This window comes from Eulemur rufifrons, chromosome 8, assembly GCF_041146395.1.
Source record: "Eulemur rufifrons isolate Redbay chromosome 8, OSU_ERuf_1, whole genome shotgun sequence".
In the NCBI taxonomy this organism is placed as follows: Eukaryota; Metazoa; Chordata; class Mammalia; order Primates; family Lemuridae; genus Eulemur; species Eulemur rufifrons.
The window spans coordinates 53,744,868-53,769,505 of NC_090990.1; the positions used below are offsets into that span (position 1 = coordinate 53,744,868).

Genomic DNA, 24,638 nt, shown 5'->3' on the forward strand with positions numbered 1-24,638 from the left:
TAGTATCTCTGATATTGAATCAGCCTAGTAGGCATTCAACAAATATTTCTTGAATATTACTAAATATGTTTCTCTTACATTGAGTTCATCAGTTATTCACTAATCAATGATTAAACTATTTCCCATGCAAACATGATATGAATGCTTTATTCATAGAAGTAGCACAAAATAAATGACAATATCAAATAGAAATAAAAGACATCAGGGAAATATTAATATCAAGTGAATGCTTTGGTATTTAGAAGTTCCCTAGTAGTTTGGTCATGTTACTTTAAAGAATATGTAACATACTGCCAAGACTACATAAGCGGGGAGACAATATTAAACCAGCAACAAAACCCAACATTATTTTTTAAATATATATGTATACTACCATGATTATATATTTAGATAGGATACCCTGAACAATTTCCAGAGCTCCTTTTAATGATCAGCACCAGGGAGAATATAAAGTGGAAGACAATTTTCCCTGGGAGAGGACTGATATGAGAGAGAGATTTATTTTCATCATATATCTTTGCATATTGGTTGATTTTTTTTTTTTTTACCATGTGCAGTTACTGCCTTTTTCATTTAAAAATGCCTAAATAAAGAAAAACAAAATTTCAAATTGAAAGGGCCCACTAAATGCCAAACACAATAAATAAATAAAAGTAGAGCCACATCAAAGTATATTACTATAAAATTTCAGAAAAATGGTAACAAAGATCCTGTAAGTTTCCAGAGAGAAAAAAACAGCTTAATCGTGCAAATGACTGAGAAGAACATAGCCAAATAAGAGGTCAATCACATCAAGCAGGAAGAAAGAAATTCTTTTAAGAAATTCTTAAATGTATTCATTTGGTTAGTTAGGAGGGCATGGTGGGTGACTTAGTTGAATGAGTGTCACCAAATCAGTAAATCTTCAGAGCTTCAATTTATCCCTTTGAAGCAAACAGGCACAGATTACTCTGCTTTGCCAGTAGTTTTAGAAGGGATTAGAAAATCTGATAAGTCCCACTGTCACTCAGAAACAAAAGCAAAGAACTAGAGTCCATTGGTTATTTATGTTACTTCATTCCATACCATTATCCAACATATATTAGCTGGTAAGTACTATTATGGTAAGAGATGAAGACAGAAGATGAACTCAGTCTATTAGACAAGATAAGCAGAAAAAAAATCACAAAACATTCTGGTAAGTACAATGATAAAAGTATGTTGAAGGTATTTTTATGAGAGGAATATCTGTTGAGGATGGGTAGGAAGGCCTATAAAACCATAAGAGTGCCAGGTAAAGCTCCCAAGAGAGTAACCACCTCAGAAGGGAGTACGAGATCATAGATTCTTGCCAATAATACAAAAATTTAAAATCATTTGCCACCTTTGTAACTTCTCCATTTAATTTTTTAGATTCTTTTAGTATTTGATTTTATTATCCTCTATTCCTTTTAAAATGAAAGGAACTAAGTGAATGCCTATTTTCTTATGCAACAAAGCCAGGCGTTGGAAGAGGAACAAACCTTAGGAAAACTACCAAATGTATTAGCCAGGCTTGTAGACAGTATAACCTCTAAGGACAGAATGGGGGCTACAGAGAGAGAGAGAAAAGCAGGGAGTTCTTGGAGAACATGTGGAGCTAGTTTGGCCCCTGAGAGGGCATCTGAGAGGGGCTAAGGAGTAAAATGGCCCAAAGTCGGGTCCCCAGAACAGTCCCATCGGCCTTATCTGGGAACTTACTAGAAATGCAAATTTTGGGGCTCCACCCTACTGAATCAAAAATTCTGAGAGTGGGGTCCAGCAATTTGTGTTTCACCAAGCCTTCCAGGTGGTTCTAATGAACACTAAAGTTTGAGAACCACCATCCTAACCATTTTTCTAGTCAGGCACCCCACTTTTACCGCATAAAAAATGATGAACATAAATCAATAATACATAATCAGCAGCAATCTCTGGGTCTGGATCTAATTATCAGAAATTTTTCATTTATCCACAAACTGTTACTGTGCTTCTACTCTGTGGCAGTCACTGTACTAGATGTTAGAAATATAAAAATAAGTAAGATATTATGTGATAGACTGTAGCCACGCCTGCTGTGTATAGTCCATCCTAATCTTGATAACACAGAAGATAATTGCCCAAGGACTGCTCAGTAGTATAAGATTGCAAAGAACTGAAAATATGATATCAATTCATTATTATATAATTTATGGGCATAAATTATGTAATTTATGCCCAATTTATGGGCAGTTTTCTATGCTTGCTTTAACAAATTACCACAAATTTGGGGGCTTAAAAAGTGGTCCCCAACCTTTTTGGCACCAAGGACTGGTTTCATGGAAGACAATTTTTACACTGACCCATGATAGGGCAAGGCAGGAGGCAGGTGATGGCAAGCAATGAGGAGTGACTGTAAATACAGATAAAGCTTCCCTTGCTTGCCCACCACTCACCGCCTGCTGTGTGGCCCGGTTCCTAACATGCCACTGGTACTGGTCTGGGGCCTGGGGGGTGGGAGACCACAGGCTTAAAACACTGAAATGTATTATCTTACAGTTTTGTAGTTCAGAAGTCTTTAATGGGTCTTACTGAGCTAAAGTCAAGGTTTTGGCAGGTCTGCATTCCCCTCTCTAAGGAAGAATCTGTTTCCTTGCCCTTTTCAACTATTAATAGTAGCTACCGGTACTCCTCAGTTCCTGGCCTTCTTTCTCCATCTTCAAAGCCAGCAACAGTGGGTTCTTCTCATATCCTATCATGCTGACCTCCTCTTCTACTTCCCTCTTCTACTTTTAAGAATTCGTGTGATTACATTGGGCCAACCCATTTAATCCATGATAATATCCTTATTTTAAAGTAAACTGATTAGCCTTATTAACTGCCCTTTGCTATGTAAGGTAACACATTTACAGGTTGCAGGGATTAGGATGTGGACATCACTGGAGAGTCATTATTCTGTCTATCATAGGTAGAATAGCAAGATGATCCTAGTGACACAATAAGAAATTAAACTCAGAACACAGACATTAGAATCAGGTGATGGAGCTTCAGTAAAGGGAATCAGGTGATGGAGCTTGAGTAAAGGCAGTTTTCTGCAATCAAATAAAGTAATTAAGCCTAAGTGCCATGATGGCATAACTGGGTGTAGGGTATGCTTTTGCCTTAGTCCATTCATGCTACTGTAACAAAATACCACCAACTGGGTAATTTATAAACAATAGTAATTTATTTCTCACAGTTCTGAAAACTGAGAAGTCCAAAAAAGGTATGGCTTTTGGTATCTGGTGAGGGCCTTCTTGTTGTATCCTCACATGGCAGAATACTCCCTTCAACCCTTTTATAAGGGTGCCAATCCTATTCATGAGGATGGACACCTCATGACTCAATACCCTCCCAAACTCTGAATACTGTTGCAATGGGAATTAAGTTTAAATATGAATTTCAGAGGGGACACCATCATTCAGACCATAACAGAACCAATTCGGGAACTTTAGCAAGCTGCCAGGACCTCACCCTGGGCAGGCATAGTATCACCACCACCACTGGAACACATCTCCCACCAGTAAGCTGGGGAGGCCATAGAAGCTGCACTCACTTAACATCTCCAGCTTGGGATGCTCTTACAAGGTTCTTTGCTTAAACTCTACCCTTTGAGCTTATCAAAAACTGTAATTAGTGTAAGATTTTCATGCCAGATTTTGTAAAGCTCAAATCTAGTCCCCAAAAAAAGATATTTTATAAACAAAAGAAAATTTTAAATTATAGTCCACTGATATTTACTTAACATATTAATTTTTACCTGCAGAACAATAAACACAAATAGATATCAGGGTTATTTGAAAGTCTGTGATAATCAAATAAGAATGTTTAATATAATACTATCTAGATGAATCAAGGACATTGTAATATAATTTCACATGTCACCTCATGAAATTTTGATCTTCAAAAATAAACCTCTCAAGCAAGTACTATTTTCATTTTACAGATAGAAATGTGTGGGTTCAACATAATAACACATCAACTAAAATTGAAAAAAAGAATAATAAGGATCATCTGTGAAGAATGGTTTAAGTACTATGGATTTAGAAAAAGACTGACTTTAAAAAATACAAAAAATTTTCAGAGTTAAATTTGTAGGGCAACTGGGAATTGTAAATTTATTCTTCTTAGCAAAGAATAAATAACAGTACATTGCAGAAAATTTATCTAAATCCCACATGAGAGAAAGATCAAGATGGCCAACTAGACTCAGGTAGTATGTGCTTCCTCCTTGAGGAGGAACCAGAATAGTAAGTAGATGCTCACATTTTGAACAGATCATCTAGGAAAGAATGCTAGGATACATCAGAGAAATGAGGGAAAGCGCCAAAAGGAAGCAAGAAGAAGGTTCAAGGCAGCTCGCCTAGGCAGGGACTAGCTGAGAGCCAGAGAAGATCCTGGACACAGAAGAACAGTGAGAGAGAAATCCCCAGGGCTTCACATTCCAAAATGGGCTTTACAATCGTGGCTATGCAAGAACCCCTTGACATGGGCCTTGGCCCTAACGTAGGGGGCTGCCATTGCAAAGAGACATTGCTCCAGAAAGGGACCCCACAAAGAATCCCATAGGCATCTGTGCCTAAAGCCTGCCAACTGGATGCCATTCTGAAAGCCCACATACTGAGGATCTACAAATCTACAGATGTGGCTGCTGCCACTGTGCTGCTCTGAGGATGGAAAGGGGAGCCTGGGGGCTCCCATACAACCCTAGGAATGTCGCCAGCACCCTGCTGTAGGCTGATGTTGGGACTCAGATATGAGCAGACTGCACTCCCTTCAGCTTGACCACGCTGCTTGTCTGGAAGGGGTCCTATCCTCTCTGGTCGCATTTTGAGAGTCTGACATTAATTGAGCTGGGCCCTGCCCTCGGGATGAGATCAGGCTGCAGCCAAAGAAGGCCAGGAAAACCAGGCTGTCCTAGGTATACTTAGCACAATACCCACTGCCCTGCAACTACCTGCTGTGAGACCAAGACACAACTATATCATATGCCCCATAGCTTCTTACCCATGCTGCTCATCTCAGCAGAGCTCACCCTCTCTGGTTGGAAGCTCACAGCCAATGCCATTTTGAGAGCCTAACACTGGACTGGCCCCCTACCCTCCAGGGCAAGTTTGGGCTGACTTGGTTGCAGCTGCTACCCAGTGGGGAAGAGAAAGGTAAACCAGGATCTTCAATGCATACCTAAGACAATACTCACTGCCTACTATAGGCTGCCAGGAGGCCAACACAAGCAGATTGCACTGCCAACAACTTCTTGCGGGCAGTGGACAGATATTTTTCAAAAGAAGACAAATAGCCAACAAGCCTATGAAAAAGTGTTCAACATCACTAATCATCAGAGAAGTACAAATGAAAACCACAATGAGACATCATCCTATACCAATCAGAACAGCTATTATGAAAAAGATCAAAAATAACATGTTGGTGAGGATGCAGAGAAAAAGAGAACATTTATACCCTGTTGGTAGGAATGTAAATTAGTGCAACCTCTATGGAAAACAGTATGGAGATTTCTCAAAGAACTAAAAATAGAACTACTATATGATCCAGCAATCCCACTACTGGGTATCTATCCAAAGGAAAAGAAATATATAAAAGACACCTGCACTTGTATGTTTAACCTAGCACTATTCACAATAGCAAAGATATGGAATCCACTTAAGTGTCCATCGACAGAAGCCTGGATAAAGAAAATGTGGTATATGTACAACGGAATACTATTCAGCCATAAAAAAGAATGAAATCATGTCTTTTGCAGCAACAAGGATGGAATTGGAGGCCATCATCTTAAGTGAAACAATGCAGACACAGAAAGATAAATACTCCATGTTCTCACTTATAAATGGGAGCTAAATAATGTATAGACATGGAAGGAGAGTGTGGAATGATGGACAATGGAGACTTGTAAGGGTGGGAGGCGAGAGGGTAATGGGTGATAGGAGCTTGCTTGGTGGGTAAAATGTGCATTGCTTCAGTGATAAATTCACTGAAAGCACTGAATTCACCACAATGCAATATATCAATGTAGTAAAACTGCACTTGTACCCCATGGATACAAATAAAAAATAAATGGGAAAAAAATAAAATAAATCCTATATGAATTACTGGGCTTCTGCCAGATACTGTGGGCAATATAAATTAATCACCACCAGAATTTAATAAGCTTTCAAAAAGAACAAGATTTTTCTTTCACACAATGGAGTCTGACTAATCTGTGGACCATGCTTCTATATTTGAAGCATCACAGACAAGTGCCTTTTAATGAAAGTCTAAGATTATTTTCAAATGGTACATAACTGCATGCTTCTGGATTGTTCAGTATCCTCAAAGTGAAGCTTCTACTGTCAAGTCCCCTCATTTCAGCACAAAGTTTCTAGCTTATTCTACCAATATCTCTTGAATTGAATGATGAACACTATTTCCAATCTTCACCAACTCAATTTCTACCTCTAAAACTGAGAAAAGAATAGTTAAGAAGCAGAGGAGAAAAACTAAAAGAAATAAAAAATGTAGCAATGAAGCGGCCCAACTTTTTCCTCAAAGAGTTCCAGGAAATCTAGAGACAATTACATTCAATCCCCCTCTATTGTTTAATAGGCTTGGGCCCCATTATCCCAAAATTGATTTAATTGGGCTAAAGTCTGGCCTTGGCATTGTACGTGTTAAAAGCTCCACAGGTGATTCTTATGTGCCTCTATATATGTATGTAGACTACTCTTTCATTGAGTATCTTTTCAGTGAGAAATTCCTTTTCTATTATATATACACATAATTATTCTTTATATGATTATTGCAATTATAAGATCCTGGCCAATATATGCTTTGTTCAACCAAACTACCTTGAAGTCCAAAGGAATTTCTAAGTATGTATTTTCTAATACGTACACCTGCACAAACACCAAAAAAAAAAAAAAAAATGGAAGCGATGAGAACTAAGCCCTGGAAACTACAAATGACAGGAGATACCCAGGGATTATTAAAATGTGATTAAGCAACTAGGAGAGAAGGATAGAGAGAGAGAGTGGTAAAATGTCAATAAAATGACTAATCAGAGGCAAGAAGCAGAGCAACAAACAAAGGTCATGAATAAAAAGTAAGTAACTTTATCTCAGGCTTTTTCTCTTTTATTATTTTTTAAAGCAGCTGAACTGGATATTTTCTACTTCTAAACTTCTTAAACAAGGAAATAAGGCTACTTCTTATATGTATTTGGCTTTTGCTTGGTTTTCTTTTGGCTTACTGTCCTGTTTTAAATAAATTTTACCCATTCCAAATATAAGAAAGGAGAATAGAGGAGAAAAAAAAGGAAAAGAAACAGGGAATGAGACAAGATAAAGGGCTGAAAAATGAAAAAGGGCTACGAAAAACTGAGGGGAAGGCAAAGATATATGGGGAGAAGTTTCCAGTAAAAGATTCTACTGACATTTGTCCAGTAGGCTTTAAATTATTGCTTCCTTTGGCAGGCTATTAGTTTTCCCAAATTTTGGTTCCCCTCCTGCATAGAATACAAATAGAGAATATACTTCCCAGAGATCAACTTCTGTTACCCAACCAAAACTGGGGTTGTTCATCCAACACAGCAAAGCCAGACACTGAAGCTGAGAGTTGTAGCGGGAAAAAGAGACATTTTAATTGCATGGCGCCATGCATGGAGAACAGCAGCTAATGTTTAAGACCTGAACTCCCTGATGACTACAAGCCAAGGTTCTTAAAGGGAGGGGGACATTTCAGGCAGGCAAGATTGTAAATCAATACATGGAGATGTTATACGTTGGCCTGATCCAAAAAAGCAGGCTATCCTGAGAGGGAGTGCAGGGGAGAGCCTATGGGTTATAGGTGCATTTAGAGATTCCTGGATTAGCAGAAAGGAATGTTAAGATGGGTGTGACAGGCCCCATGGAAGGAAACTTAGAACAAGGAATGGCAGCCAGAGGTCAATTCCTCAGTTCCGTCTTATCTGCACTTTCCATTTGGTGGGGGTTTCTGAAAAACAACTCAAGAACATATAGGCCAGGCATGGTGGCTCATGCTTGTAATCCTAGCACTCTGGGAGACCGAGGCAGGAGGATCGCTTGAGGTCAGGAATTTGAGACCAGCCTGAGTAGGAGTGAGATCCCATCTCTACTAAAAATAGAAACGATTAGCTAGGCAACTAAAAATAGAAACAAAAAACTAGCCAGGTGTGGTGGTACACGCCTGTAATCCCAGCTACCGGCTGGGCAGGGGGAGAGGATCACCTGAGCCCAGGAGTTTGAGGTTGCGGTGAGCTAAGCTGACACCAGGACATCAAAAGCAAACAATACACACAAATCAGAGGCATTCATATACGCCAATAACAGTCAAACGGAGAACCAAATTAAGGACTCAGTACCCTTCAAAATAGCAACAAAGAAAATAAAATACCTAGGAATATATTTAACTAAGGAGGTAAAGGACCTCTATAGGGAGAACTATGAAACACTGAGGAAGGAAATCGCAGAACATGTAAATAGGTGGAAAACCATACCATGCTCATGGATCGGTAGAATCAACATTGTTAAAATGTCTATACTGCCCAAAGTTATCTACAGATTCAATGCAATCCCTATTAAATTACCAACATCTTTTTTCACAGACATAGAAAAAATAATTTTACGCTTTGTATGGAACCAGAGAAGACCTCATATAGCAAAAGCAATCTTAAACAACAAAAACAAAATGAGAGGTATTAATTTGCCAGACTTCAAACTATACTACAAGGCTGTGGTTCTTAAAACAGCCTGGTACTGGCACAAGTGCAGGGACACAGACCAGTGGAACAGAACAGAAAATCCAAATATAAAACCATCCTCATATAGCCATCTGATCTTTGACAAAGCAGACAAAAACATACTCTGGGGAAAAGATTCCTTATTTAATAAATGGTGCTGGGAAAACTGGATGTCCACATGTAGAAGACTAAAACAGGACACACAGCTCTCACCCCTCACAAAAATCAAATCACGGTGGTTAACAGACTTAAACCTTAGGTCAGAAACTATTAGAATTCTAGAAGAAAACGTAGGAAAGACTCTTACAGACATTGGCCTAGGCAAAGAATTTATGAAGAAGACCCCCAAGGCAATCACAGCAACAACAAAAATAAATAAATGGGACCTGATCAAATTAAAAAGCTACATGATGAGTGTGATGTGCACTGTCTAGGGAATGGACACAATTGAAGCTCAGACTCGGGGGGATGGGGAGGCATGGGCAATGTATATAGCCTGATCTTTTGTACCCCCATAATGAGCTGAAAAACAAACAAAAAATAAAAAAAAATAAAAAAAAAAAGCAAACAAACAAACAAACGTATGTTAGAGACCTCATGACTTTGGCTTGCTTGGAGAGCCATTGTTCCCATCAGGTTGCCCATTAACTTTTCAGTTTCAGGTGCCCGGGAACTTCCCCTGAAGGGACTCAAGATTTTCCTTATCTCCATGCTTAGGAGACCTGCTCTGTCTCACTTCCATCATGACAGTAAGGAGAGCTCTGCTAGCCTGCTCCCCAGAAAAGCTGATGAAACTGTATAAAAAAAACCAACCATCTAAAACCTCTGGAAATGATCCTAAGAGCAAACAGCAAATGAAGAAACATCTCTTCAAGAAAATCTATAAAAACTTTGTAAGAGGTGAGTCTGTGATATTTGAACTTAAACTGCTCCCTTGCTCCCCCCTCCCAGCTCAGAGAGGCAGACTCCAATCCAGAAAGATGTTGCCAAGAACGCAAGTCTCCCTTCCTCTTCACACCCTCCAGCTCCCAGCCAGGGGACTTTCTTCCTGAAAGGAATGTCAGTATTTCTTATCCAGTCCCCAGATGCCTGTTGCTAACACTAAATCCTGATGAGTAGTGTGAAGAGGTGAGGGCTCCCTTGTCCGGAACTCCCACTCATGGAAAGCAGGCTCTACCTTGGGCTTGGCACACTGGGAATATTGGGGACCTCAATGTTCTTCCCTTGACTCCCAAACTGGGGAGTCAAAGCAAGGAGAGGCCACTGACCACCCCTTTTTTGAATGCTCAAATCCTAGAGGAGAGTGTGACTCTGAGAGAAGCTTGCCATTGTCCCCATCCCCTAGCTCCACAGCCCTGGTTCAGAGATTTTGCCTGGTGGAGAAACAAGCCATGAAATAGTCTCCTAATCTCTTCCCAAGGGAACTGACTTCACTTGCAAGAAAGCATGAAGGCTTTCCAAAACAATGGAGGTTGTGGTAGTAGGCAATTGGGATGAGAATCATGGATCTACTGAAGATACAGCCTAGACTGTAGGCAAGCTAGCTCACGGGAGAAAACCAGGGAATAAAACAACTACAGGAAAGCTGGAGTGGCTATACTAATATCAGATAAAATAGACTTTAAAACAAAACACATTTTATGTCAGGAACACATAACAATGGAAATTAAACAACACACTCTTAAACAACCAATAGGTCAAAGAAGACATCAAAAGAGAAATCAGAGAACACTTTTGAGATAAATGAAATGACACAATATACCAAACTTATGAGCTGTAGCTAAAGTTATGCTTAGAGAGAAATTTATAACTGTAAATGCCTATATCAAGAAAGAAGGAAGATCTCAAATCACTAACCTAACCTTCCACTTTTAAGACAATGGAAAAGGAAGAGCAAACTAAACCTAAAGCAATTAGAAGGAAACAAATAATAATTACAGTGGAAATTAATGAAAGACAGAATAGAAAAACAATACAGAAAATCAGTGAAACTAAAAAGTGGTTCTTTGAAAGATTAACAAAATTGACAAAACTTTAGTATGACCAAGAAAAAAAGAGAGAAGACTCACATTAGAATCAGAAATAAGAGAGGAGAAATTATTACTGACCTTACAAAAATAAAAAGGATGAACCATGACCAACTGTATGCCAACAAATTAAATAACTTAGATGAAAAGAACAAATTCCTAGAAAGACACGAACTATGAAAGAAGAACCAAGAAGAAACAGGCAATCTGAGTATACCTATACCAAATGAAGAGATTAAATCAGTGATCAAAAAACTAGTGAGAAAGAAAAGCTCAGGCCTAGATGGCTTTACTGTTGAATTCTACCATACATTCAAAGAATTAAATTATATGCATGGATTTGCTCTCCCATCTTTAGATAGAGGTTGTTTAATAGAGATGTTTGTACATAAATGTAACTTATATGAAGTCTATCCTTCAAAATATAGGAGAAAATAAAAAAGTACCTTTAATCTTGCTTCGTAGATATTTTAGAACTTCTTGGGTTCCTTTCTAAAAGGGTGGAGACAAAGATATTCACCAAGACATATCTTGCAGTTTTATAGATCACTATAAAATTTAAAAACAAAGAGCTGAATTCTAACTATACTTACATTTATAATTTCTCTTCGAATTGTTCTCAAAGGATTTCCCTCTAGTGCTAGGAATTTCAAATGAAGGTTCCCCAATGAACAGGGCAGACTACAAAAGATTAAGTTGATTTCAAGGAAAACATTAAATATAAGTATAATCCAACCAAATAGTTATAAAACTCACAACATATGACAAACAATGTATCATATAATAGGGCCAAGTAATGCAGACTAAAACATTTCCTTTCAAGATAAATGCTAAATATGTAAAAGAAAAACCAGATTTGTTTTCAAAATTGTCATATTGAGATTGCTAAAAAAGAATGAGTAATAAAACATTTGCTAAGTTGTGTCCAGTACCAAAAAATAATGTAAAATATAGATTTGAATGAAAGTGATTCAACATAGCCATCCTCAATGATACTAAATGTTTTGATTTTGCACTTCAAGCATGCAAACAAAATTCTTTCTAAATAAAAAAAGATGACAAAAAAACCCTTTTATCACCCAATTCACGTTTTTCTTCAATAAGGAAAGTCATTTTTATCTTCGGCACACAAAAAGATAACCCATTTATATACATAAATATTTAATCTCAATAAAATGTATTAGGGATCTACAAAATACTAGGCATTGGTATAGGGATATCAAGATTCTTGTCTTCTAGTTCTCAATTGAACAAAGGAGAAAAACAGATATACAGCCAACAAAAACATAATAAATATTAATAAGAATTATCTTACATTGTTAGTGAGAATATAAAATAGTATAACCACTTTGGAAAGTGGAGTTTTTAAAGTTAAATATACACTAACCATACAACTAGGCAAACCCACTCCTGCATGTTTACCCAAGAGAAATGAAAATAATGTCCACACAGATACCTGCACACAAACATTCACAATAGTAAAAAATTGAAAACAACCCAAACATCCATCAACGAACTAGTGAAGAGACAAATGAACTGTGGTATATCTGTACAATGAACACACAGCTATAAAAATGAATGAACTGATACACACAACCACATGAATAAATTGCAAAAAAACTTTGATACATGAAAGAAACCAGACACAAAAACTATATACTGTGTGATTTCATTTCTATGATATTCTTAAAAAGACAAAACTGCAATAACAGAGTACATCAGTAGTTGCCAGGCGTTAGGGGTATGGAAAGGAAATTGACAGCAAAAGGTATCAGGAAACTTTTTAGGAAAGCATAAATTTCTACATCTGCAGTCCCCAACTCCCGGCCGCCTGTTAGGGGCTGGGCTGGAGAGCTTGCCACGCCCTTGCCACCGCCTTCCCCCTTCAGTGGAAAAATTATCTTACATGAAATTTAGGAAACAGAGAGGAGAAGGGCAGAGGCACCGCAGAGCAGGAGGTGAGCAGCAGGCAAGCAAGCGAAGGAAACTTCATCTATTTACAGCTGCTCCCCATCGCTGGCATCACTGCCTGAGCTCTACCTAACCACCACCACCCCCGCCCCCACCCGGTCTGTGGAAAAATTACCTTCCATGAAACTGGTCCCTGGTGCCAAAAAGGTTGGGGACCACTGCTCTACATGACTATGACTTGGTTACAAGAATGTATACATTTACGAAAAGTCATCAAATTGTATACTTGAATTGGTAAATTTTATTGTATGTAAATTACATATTAACAAATAAATACGATATTAAAAAACATATAAAATAAAACAAATGCTAAACAAGTTGCTATGAGGGTAGAGATATAGAAATTGGCAAGGGATTAAGGAGGAGAAGGTAGTAGCAAAACCTGGATTTGGGCTTAAAAAGAATGAAATTCTACTGGGCAGTGAGGCAAGAAAGGAGTATTCTAGGGTAGCAGGTAAAGGAATGAAATGAAGAAAGGATCATTATTATTTATTAAAATTCAGTGTAGTCAGAGACCAAGATACCTGTAAGAGTGAAAGATGATAGAGAATGAATGAAGTATGATTATGAGACATCCTTGAAAGTTAGGCTAAAAAGTCTGGACTTTATCTTATAAGACAGTGGTTCCCAATTGCTAGTTGGAAGATCAGAAGCATCAAAACCTCCCAAGAATTATTAAAAAAAAAAAAAACCCAAAAACTAAAACACATTTAAGGGTCTCATTGTTAGAGATTCTGGTTCACTGGTGCCTCAGAATCTGTATTTTTTTCTTAATGTTTCTCAAATGACTCTGATACATACCGATATTTGGAAATAGGGCTATGGCAATGAAAAAACATCAATGCTTTTTAAGCAAAAGAATGACCTGATAATTAGTATTTTATAAAACATACTCTAGTACCTTGTTGGAAATCAATATCTTAGTTAGAGAAGATTCTGGAAGGGTCCAAAATGACTAGAATTATCTAATACCTCAGAAGTATTGGGTTAGGGAAAGAAAAAAATAATATTTACTAAATGCCATTATGTTCTAGGATCTTTATATCCAGAGCTCTGGAGAGGAGAATATATATATATATCAGAAATATTTATACTAATTACTTTCTTTAATTCAGGTTCAGTTTTGTTTTAAATGTTTGCTTCCCACTGCTTTCATGCAGTAGACAATAAAACTGCCATGGAGAAAAATGTATATGTCAATATTTATGAGAGGTAAGAGTATTTCATCCACTATTTGTAGGAGGAAGCTCTTTTAGGGATATCAAGATGACTTATTAATTTTGTCATATATGAGTAAAAAAATACAGTCACTATCCAAGTATTTGAATCTATGGTCAATATGCCATATGTATATTGTGAAACAATTCTGATTTTTAAAAATATTTATTAAAAAATACACATACAACAAAATCTGCTTTGCCTAACTTTCCTCCTTCTGGGAATATACCCCATCTTTCCAGCACCCAAGCTCAAAACCTCAGACACCTAACTGGTGTATAATCGTAGGTAAGTGAGTAAGTCTGAGTCTTATTTTTTGTGTCTATAAAATAATTCCATCTCTAAATATTATGGTTCTATAACTTTTTATGATTCTTTTCTCACTACCCTCCCTCCTCCCCATCTTCAACACAGCACATCAGCTGCTAAACAGTACTTGATTCCAACTTCTCACAACACTCAAATTTGTCCTCTTCTTTCCATTCCCATTACCACCACAGATCAGGTCCTCATTACATAAGAGAAAAATCTACAAAGCTATCAATACAGTGAATTGGATACAGCAAGTGCTTCTTACTGATAAATATTATTAGATTAATCTAATAGAGTTTTATTTAGATTTCCCACATACAAAACCACTCCTATCCAAATATCCAACCTACTACCACCAATGTATTTTTTAAAATGAGATTACGATCAAATTAGTTCTTTTCATAATTTTTCTATAGCTCCCTACCTCTTAACTATGACTAACTCTTCAAAGGCATTTCAAGGCCGCCTTCTACATGGTCTCAACTTGTTTTCCAACCCCTGAATTCTCATAGCCTCCCTTCTTGTACCCTATTTAGAATTCCCAAAGCTTTGTACTGTTTCCTTTTGCGAAGAGAATCATTCTCAGTACCTTAAATGTGCACTTGAAAATCCTAGCATTATGGTAGGACTAAGGTGAGGCATGACTCTGAAAGTGAATATGTTCTTAAATTTTATGCTCCAGGCAATTAACTCACTTCACTCTAATTCTAGTCTTGAAGAGCATCTAAAAAAGTTATTTCTTCTATGCAGTCTGCTCTAATTCCTCTCAGTAAATCATGATTTCTATAAATCCTTTAAGCCCCCAAAGCATTTTATATCTCTTTTATGGCTTTGCATTCATTTAACAGATTCAACAAATATTTATCAGGCACCTCCTGTGTGTTGAGGCACTGATCAAGGAGTTGGATATAGAGCAGTGAACAAAACAGATAAAAACCCAGGCTTCCTAGAGTTTAGTTCTAGTGGGTTAAAGTAATTTGTAAATACATCTGCTTCTGTTAGCTTATCAAGCTTGCTGCCAAAAAAATCTGATTAATCTTTCCTTATCTGCACGTGATCCCTGCTCAATCAATATTTAGTGAATTCAATTAAAAAAAAAAAACTCCCATGCCTTTTACAAATATTTTAATTTATGAATTAAAACTACACACAAATATAATTTGTATGCATTTGATCTTTAAACTTACCTGCTAATATCATTATTGCTTAGATCAAGCCTTTCCAAAGACTGTAGTAGTGTAATTTCATCTGGAACAGATTTTAACTTGTTATCCCTCAGGTCTAGCACAAGAATAGAATTCAGATGCTTAAGATGTTCTGCCCTTAACATTTCAATCTGGTTTTCACCAACGTGCAATTCCTACAAAACCAAAGATTGGTTATGTGTATTTCTGTATTTCATTTTATACTAAATAATGAACATAAAACTGTAGGTACTCTTAATTTCAAATTTTTGAAAACCCCATAAAAAAGATACAACTTTCTAATCACCAAGGTGTTTAAATTTTCAATTACGTTTAAGCTATCTTACAACTAAAGGAAAATGGCAAGAGAGAAAACTTTCAAGAATTTTCTGGCAATTTAAAAATAATTAAAGGTTGAATCTGGAAGAAATATCAAGTTTACAAAGCCAAAGCAGAGAAATGATTTAATAATTACATTTATAGAATAAAAATACAAATCCAAAACTATACTGATGAAAAATTAGTTTCAAAACAAAGCAGTATCAATTTTAAAAAGTTATTTATATTATACAGTTGACCCTTGAACAACGGCATTTGAACTGTGCAGGCCCTCTTAAATGCAAATTATTTTCAATAAATATATTGAAAATAATTTATTGAAAATAATTTTGGGGAGATTTGTGACAATTTGAAAAACTCGCAGATGAACCACACAGCCTAGCAATAATGAAAAAAATTCAGAAAAAGTTAGGTATGTCATGTATGGACATACATAGATCGTAGTCTATTTTATCATTTACTACCATAAAATCACACAAATTTATTTTTAAAAGTTAAAATTTATTAAAACTTACGCACACACTTATAGACCATATGTGGCACCATTCAGTCAAAAGAAACATAAACAAACATAGAGATGCAGTATTAAGTCCTAACTGCATAAAATTAACTATAGTACATATTGTACTACTGTAATAATTTGGTAGCCACCTCCTGTGGCTATAGCAGTGAGCTCAAGCATTGGTAGTATTTGCTTAAAACACTGTGTGATACTAATCATCTCCATGTGAGTAGTTCACCTTTTCAGTATATTGTATATCACAGTGAAAGGTCTCTCATGTATTATTTTGTGATTCTCATGTATTTTTCATTGTGTTTATTGCCAATATTGTACCTTGAATAATATCATGGCACCCATACAAGATGCTGAAAGTCTACCAAGAAGGAGAGAAATGTAACATTGCTTGAAACACACCATAGAATGCAGTCTGTAGCTGAGGTTGCCCACCATTTTCAGAAAGACAATTCATCTTGTAAACAGATGACATAAACTTATGGTATCGATAAATACAGTACTGTAAATGTATTTTCTCTTCCTTATGATTTTCTTAATAACATTTTTTCTCCAGCCTACTTTATTGTAAGAATACATGTTATACATATAACACACAAAATATGTGTTAATCGACTGATCATGTTATCAGTAAGGCTTCAGGTCAACTGTAGGCTATTAGCAGTTAAATTTTTGAGGAGTCAAAAGTTATACGTGGATTTTCAACCACACAGGGGGTCAGTGCCCAATACCCCCACATTGTTTAAAGATCAACTGTAATCAGTTTGTTATTTAACATTTTCCTTAGTGATTATACTATAATCATATACTGATTTCCCATTAAAAGAATCTACAACTATCAGATGGAAAATGAATCAATCTTATTAAAGAAAAACTTTTCAGTTCTTACTATCACTGTCACCATTATGTTTAAAAGAAACTCTTTTAATGCTGATGCATGAAGGTATATATAAAGGAAAGCAAAGCATGTCAAATTTGGAAGACAATATTAATGCTATATACTTAAAGCCAAAAGAAAATAAATTAATTTTAAACAGACTTGATTATGATCAGCTAAATATGAGAGGTGGCAACTTAATAGAATTAGGTACATATTCCCATACTCCTTCCTACAGTATGGCCCCAACTTACCATTTTAGCCTCATTTATCTATTAATACTACTTCTCCAGTTATAAAATACTCACTAGAGGAATGGACAAATCTCTATTTTTTTAATCAATTTCTTTTAAAAAATTTATTACTAAAAAAACCATTAATGTCAGCAGTGTTATTAAAATTCTACAAAATATTAACATAGGGAAAACATAGTACTTATAACTACTAATACATATTCCTAATGTAAAACAAGATTAGCTCCTTTTTAAAAATTCATTTACATAATTTCCTTTTGGAAAATATATAGTTATTTAATAATCAACTAAATAGTACCTTCAAAAGTCTACAAGAAGGAAATTCTGGTAGAAAACGTAATTTATTTCTCCACAAATAAAGCAATTCTAGTGATTCCATGCCAGCCAATTCAGGAGGTATAGTTTCCAAGAGATTTGAATTACAATCCAAATGCTTTAATCCTGTAATATATATTCAGTGAAAAATGAAAATGCTTTAATAGAGAAAAAAATATTTGTTTCTGATTGCATACACCTTCAAAGAGCGTGTAAGAAATCACCACAAGGACTTATGAATCTGTGCCATTGTATACCACCACAATAATGAAGAATATACAAATATCAATGAACAAAATAAATGTAAATTAAATTTTTACATTTAATTATAATTAAAAAGAAATATTAAACTCAATATTTTATAATAGTCCAGGTCATCTCTGTAATAGATTTAAAAAACAAAGATCTCTAATACTCCACTAAAGTAGTCTAAAATAAAATATACACTATTATTATTTCCCTCAATTATTATGCATCTTTAAAAAGAAAAATCTTAATGTAATTAAAGACATATAAACATGGAAGCATACTGACTGTATGAATGGATGTCAAGAAACTCTGACTAGTACTGGCTTAGACACATCTGAATTTGAGGCAAGTTGACTTTTCATCAAAAAGCCTTGGATTTCTGTATGGATTTCTTCTACCCATCTATACTGCTTCCTTCTCTCTTTCCCCGTCTCCTTTTTATTTTTTTTTTAAATTACATGCTTTATCTAATACCTAACACTCCTGCTAAGAATTTATACTACACCTTTAGAAGAATGTCCTTACTTGCAGCATCTCTCTTATGTCCTAGGTCTTTCTTTCTTAAAAAGCAAAGCAGAAAACAAAAATGAGGAAAAGTAAGTCTTCCTTCCCTTAAGACTTCAATGAGTGGTTTTCTCCCTAATCCATATTACAAATTCTTCCATTTATCATAGCCACTATATACATATACATATATATATATATATATATATTCACAACTCATTTTCAACCCTCTAATTTGAATAGGCAATATGCATTTTACAACTTATTTTCCTGTACTTAGAGCCCATCAAATTTAAAATAATTCATGACTGGTTGAATATACTACCTTAGATTTTTTTTCTTTCGCTATATGAAAAACTGCTTTTCAAAACAAATGTGGTACTACTTTCAACTAATAATATAATAATTTATATATTATTTGACTAGAGTATTGAAGGGAAAAGTCACAATCTGATCTATCCCAAATCCAGTAAATTTTCTATTAAAAAATTTTGTTTTAGAGTTAGAGACCATGATTTTCACAAATGTTTGCATTTAAGAGCATTGACTGAGAACATAGCAGTAAGCAGTGGAAAGAGCAATGGGGATGGAGTCAGGATTCAAGCTCTAGCTCTACAATTTACAGTATAACTTCTAAGCCTGTGTTTACTTTTCTAAAAAAAGATTGGCAATCTGGGAACTCAGGCAAAACAAGATCATCACTTGACATTATCACTTATGGACCAGGAGAACGCTACAGCTATAATATAATCATTATATCATAGATGGATTCACCTGTGAGAGGGGAATAGCCTCTTGATGAATGAAGAGACAGCATATCTCAAAACCTTAATCAGTTTCTCAGGTATGTAATTTTAAGATTATATTTTCTTTTCTTCTTTTTTATATGCCTAAGTATCTTTATAAAGCTAATTTTTTTAGGCAGTTGCTAGACAATAATGGTCTGGAGAAGATCTAACTAGTTGCTATTGTTTGCATTTACCACCATAAAAATCTATTACTTTATTTCTCTGTATTAAAAATTATTTTTCTAAACGCAAGTTGCACCAACTTCAAAATAATGTATTTTTTAAAAAAGAAAAGATTTACTTTTCATTCTACTTATTTCTGCTGGCAAACTCTTCAGTTGATTACTGGAAAGATTGAGTCGCACCAGACTGGATAGAGAAGAAAAACTAGCAGGAACAGTTGTAAGACGATTATTCGAAAGATCCTTTAAAAAGAAACAGAAATAACGAATGAGTATATAAAATAAATGATTCCCAAAGGGGATTTCAAAGTTTTTTTATTTTATTTTTTTAGAGACTGAGTCTTGCCCAGGCTGGTTTCAAACTGCTGAGCTCAAGCAATCCTCCCACCTCAACCTCTCAAGTAGCTGGGACTACAGGTGCACGCCACTGCCCCTAACTTCCAGGATTTCAAAGTTTTGAAGGAATTACAACAAAAAAGAAACTATTTCAGAGCTGTTAAGTACTATAACTCTCTTTCACTGACAATTTCACAGATCATCACTCATTCCAATATTCTTTTTCAACATCTGCAGGCCCACTATGTGCCCATCAATGAAGTAGACAGGAATTAGAATGAATTCTGACCTCAAAAATATTTCACATAAAGGTTTCTGTTACAACTAAGTCATGCTATATCATGCATAATGTTTTCAATGCATAAATCCATTCATTGAATATTTATTGAGTACCTGATGAATTAGACACATTATTGATAAACTTTATATGAAATGAAAAACATCCTTTGCAAGAAAGAAAAATTTCTGAAAGAAAGAAAAATTCCTGAAATAAAGAAAAATAAAACTGACAAATGGCCCTTTAAATTTTTGAGGAAAAAAAATGTTTTCTCTTGGTTCTTTAGCTGACCTCAGCTAATCTGCTTTGACTAAGACCAGAAGTCTACTCTTTACTTTTCACTCATTCAAGATTGGTTGATTAATCTCTATACTGAATGTTTCTTTAAAATATGTTTGTTTTGTCTTTAAACAGTTACATGAGAACTTTTCTTTGAATCTCCCTTCAAAAGACACCGTTATGAGTCAGGTAATTTTTATAAAACTCAAATAGTTATAACACTTAAATTAGGTAAAGAGTGCTTCACTAGCTATTTGCAAAGTGTGAAGTAGGGCCAATGGCAATAATGAATTATTATATCAAATAACTTAAAGGAACTGTTCTCTAATACTTTCATTTAGTGTACCTTTAAACAACTGCATTTTGTGACTCTGAATAAACTGAGAAGATAGAAAAAGGTAAAAATGCTGGATCAGCTCAAATTTTAAAAAACATACTATTATGATTATCATAACACAATATTATCATAATGTATAACAGGGGTTCCCAACTTATGGTGAGTTGTATTATCATTTCATTATATATTACAATGTAATATAATAGAAATAAAGTGCACAATAAATGTAATGTGCTTGAATCATCCCGAAGCCATCTCCCACCCCGACGCCTGGTCTGTGGAAAAATTATCTTCCATGAAAATGGTCCCTGGGTACTGCTGATCTACAACATATGACATAACATAATCTACAACTCTAATACTAAAAACTGTAATAATGAAGAGATTGCTAATAAATAAATATTTTGCAATATCAAAAGTTACTGACACTAAATGCAATTTGGTATCCTGGATTGGATTCTGGAACCAAAAATCTATATTAGTGGAAAAACTGTGGAAATCTAAATAAAATATGTCATTTAATTAGTATTGTACTAGTGTGAATTTCTGAGTTTTTACAAATGTCCTGTGGTATTACATACAAAATGTTAACATTACTGGAAGCTGGGTGAAGGGGACATGAGAACTCTTTTGCTATATTTATAACTTTTCTATTAATCTAAAATTTTTGCAATGTAAAAAGCTTAAATTAAAAAGTTAATAACAAAATTCAGAAATTCTCAAAACATTTTTAAAAACACAAATCATTCTAATAAACCCCCCTCTAAGTTCTAGACAGAAAAACTAATAAAAAGTTAAATATTTATTGTGGCTAATTAAGTTAGGTATAAAACTTAAGTATGCTGTATATAAATTAATCTATATTTATGCCAAGTCATTCCTTTAACATTTATGTAGTACCATTTTGCTAAGCAGTTTTTATATAACTTTAAGAAATATTACCAGTTAAATGATTATAGGTATTTACACCTTTAATCTATTTAATATATTGTTGCTCATTTATGATTTCTTGCTTTTGTTTGTTTTTTTAGAGACAGGGTCTCACTCTGTCACCCAGGCTGAAGTACAGTGGCATGATCATAGCTCACTGCAGCCTCGAACTCCTGGGCTCAAGCAACGCTTCGGCCTCAGCCTCCCAAGTAGGGAGGACTACAGGTATGCTATACCACCCCTGGCAATTTTTTTAAATTTTTTTGTAGAGACAGTCTTGCCATGTTGCCCAGGCTGGACTAGAACTCTCGGCCTCAAGGGATCCTCCCACCTCTCTTCCAACCTCGGCTCCCCAAAGCCCTAGGATTACAGGCAATTTATTTGATACCGAGTATCTAGAACACATTTCTCAAAAGAAACATCTTTTCATTATGCAAATGACGCTCCAAGAACCCATAAGGGGGACACTAGAAATTTCTTTTATTATAAGGTTTCCTTTCAGCTTTCAACTCTAAATGGATTCTTTTTTATAAATCAATTGCCATCTCTTACCATTAACTTTATTAAAAAGTCTGATGGCTCCCTCCTCTGCCATTCATTGTATCTATCTATGCCTTTTATTTTCCAAACTTTATTTTCAATCTGATCAGATTGAAAGACAAAGAGATACTGAAGGAATGGTTGAGACGGGGATATATTTTGATTTCAAACACTAGAGCAGTTGAGGGAAATATCAAGGAGGATGTACATACAGAAAAAATTGAAATAAAAGGAGTTAATTTTTCCTTTAATAAAAAATAAAATTTAATGTAGAAATAGCATGAGTTTTCTAAAACATGTAAAAGGGAAAAGAATAAGAATGCAATATCAATTATGTGGGGTAGATATTATATATTAGTATTTCTGATCGCTAAAGTCTTTCAGATGATATAGCTTACAGTGGAATCATATTTCTTTGGTGGTAAAGAAGAAAAAAAGGATGTGATTTTGGAGTCAAATTGACATGTTCAAATCCTGATTTCGTTACTTATTAATCATGCAACTAGTCATGCATAACTTTTGACAAATTTCCTTTTTCTTATAAGCCTTAGTTTCTTATTTGGGATATAATTACATATTTTTTAATAAGCCTTCCTTATCATTTATACAATTCTGCAATATAATATACAATATTCCTTATCAAGGAAACCTAACAATAAGATACTGTAGCCCCAATACAATAAGGGAATAAAACTACCACTTTGCCATATGTAAAGCACAAAGTGCCTACTGTTTTTGTTATTATATTTATTTGTTTATTTTTTTACTTAGAGACGGATCTCACTCTGTCTTCAGGCTGGAATGCAGTGGCATGATTATGGCTTTACTGTAACCTCGAACTTTTGGTCTCAAGTGATTCTCCCACCTCAGCTTCCCAGTAGTTAGGATGACAGGTGTGCAGCGCCATACCCTGCTTTATTTTTAATAATATGATAAAATAATGTTTGTATTGGTTTATGACTATCTCTATTTAAGATAAGTGAAACAGATGAAATAAAAAGGTTTTTAGGGTATGTGGCTATTTTGAAAAATAGGGAAAAGGCAGGCCTTGAAGGCATTAATATTATCTGGAAACTCAGAAGGCAAGAGGGCTATTGATAATATAAAGGAGGAAATGGGAAATAGTATAGAAAAGATAATTGGTATGTGATAAAGACAACTCTCCTCTATTTCTGCTAAGCTGTAAAAACCTCTGAATAACAAGGTCATTTTCATCGCACCTTTCTCAAACTCTGTTCCTTAATTAAAACTTAAAGTTGATTTCATAATGTAATAAAAACAAATTTACAATTACTATTTTAGCAATCTAATTGAAATGCAGTTTCTGATAATCGACTCATAAAATCAGCTGTCCATGTTCCCACAATTTCAACTATATATACAAATTTCTCAGCCTGAGGAAAAACTCCACCAACCCCAAATTATACAAAAATTGGAAAATAACAACTTACTAAATCTTCTAAATTGGAAAGTTGTTCAAATCCCTCTGATATGCAAGTTAGTTCATTATGCTGGAGATACAGCCCCTTCAGATTTCTTAGGTTTGCAATTTCTTCAGGGAGTGTTTTCAGTTTGTTATGGCTATTGATTGATAAAATAAATGCTGAATAATTTAGTGACAACACAATAAATACTTATCAAAGGCATTTTTGCTAACCAACTACATGGGCTCATTACAAAAATGAAACATGATTACTAACTTAAGTTCCTATCAAAATTCACAAGCTAAAAATTTACGTTCATTAAAATAACAGTAATCAAAAGTAACCAAATTGGGGTTTCAAAGAAAAACAACAAAGAAATAAAGGTTTTTAACCAAACATGAATAATTTGTGAACTTTTGAAACTTGCTTATAATGAACTCATAATTTTACATGTAATGGGAAATGACATACAGGACTCAATTTTTTATACTTTATCTGACATTTAGAATTTTGGCAAAATATGTACAAACACACACCATAATGGAGTTACATCTTATACGTAAATTAGGTTTTAAATCTCGCATTCAAGGCAAAAATGGCTAGTTGTTTTTGAGGGTCTGGTATGTCAAGTTGAATGTAATATACAATTCCACTCTTCCTTGTGCTTGGTCTTAACTTTTCACTTTAGCCCTTCTGTACAGATATTCAGCTTAACGATTTAAGAGAAGTCCCAAATCATTGGGAGTGATATACTCCCTGATAATTAAGAGATGACTGAACTAGTTCCTAGGTTTATTACAACTTAGCTATTCATTTATGAATTCCACTCTGTTTTCATGCCACATACAGTTACTTCACAAATAACAGGGAGGAAATGAGAAATATAAGGGGCTTGCAATACCCCTAAATTACATTAGAATAAAACTAGTTGGAACAAAAAAGCCAAAAGTTGTCTTCTAAAATAAGAACAAATAAAACTGTTAAAAGTCAGATATTACTGTTGGTTACTTAGCT

General features: G+C 35.0%; 1 protein-coding gene across 1 annotated transcript in view; it reads right to left on the bottom strand.

The window, feature by feature from the left end:
- LRRC40 (leucine rich repeat containing 40) overlaps positions 1-24,638 on the bottom strand; it is a 47,758-nt gene that overhangs the window by 13,152 nt on the left and 9,968 nt on the right. The window contains exons 4-9 of the mRNA XM_069478072.1: positions 23,652-23,781; positions 19,621-19,744; positions 17,762-17,904; positions 15,483-15,655; positions 11,388-11,475; positions 11,241-11,286 (exon numbers count right to left, since the gene is read on the bottom strand). Coding sequence (XP_069334173.1) covers positions 11,241-11,286; positions 11,388-11,475; positions 15,483-15,655; positions 17,762-17,904; positions 19,621-19,744; positions 23,652-23,781 — 704 coding nt within the window. The remainder of the gene's footprint in view (positions 1-11,240; positions 11,287-11,387; positions 11,476-15,482; positions 15,656-17,761; positions 17,905-19,620; positions 19,745-23,651; positions 23,782-24,638) is intronic.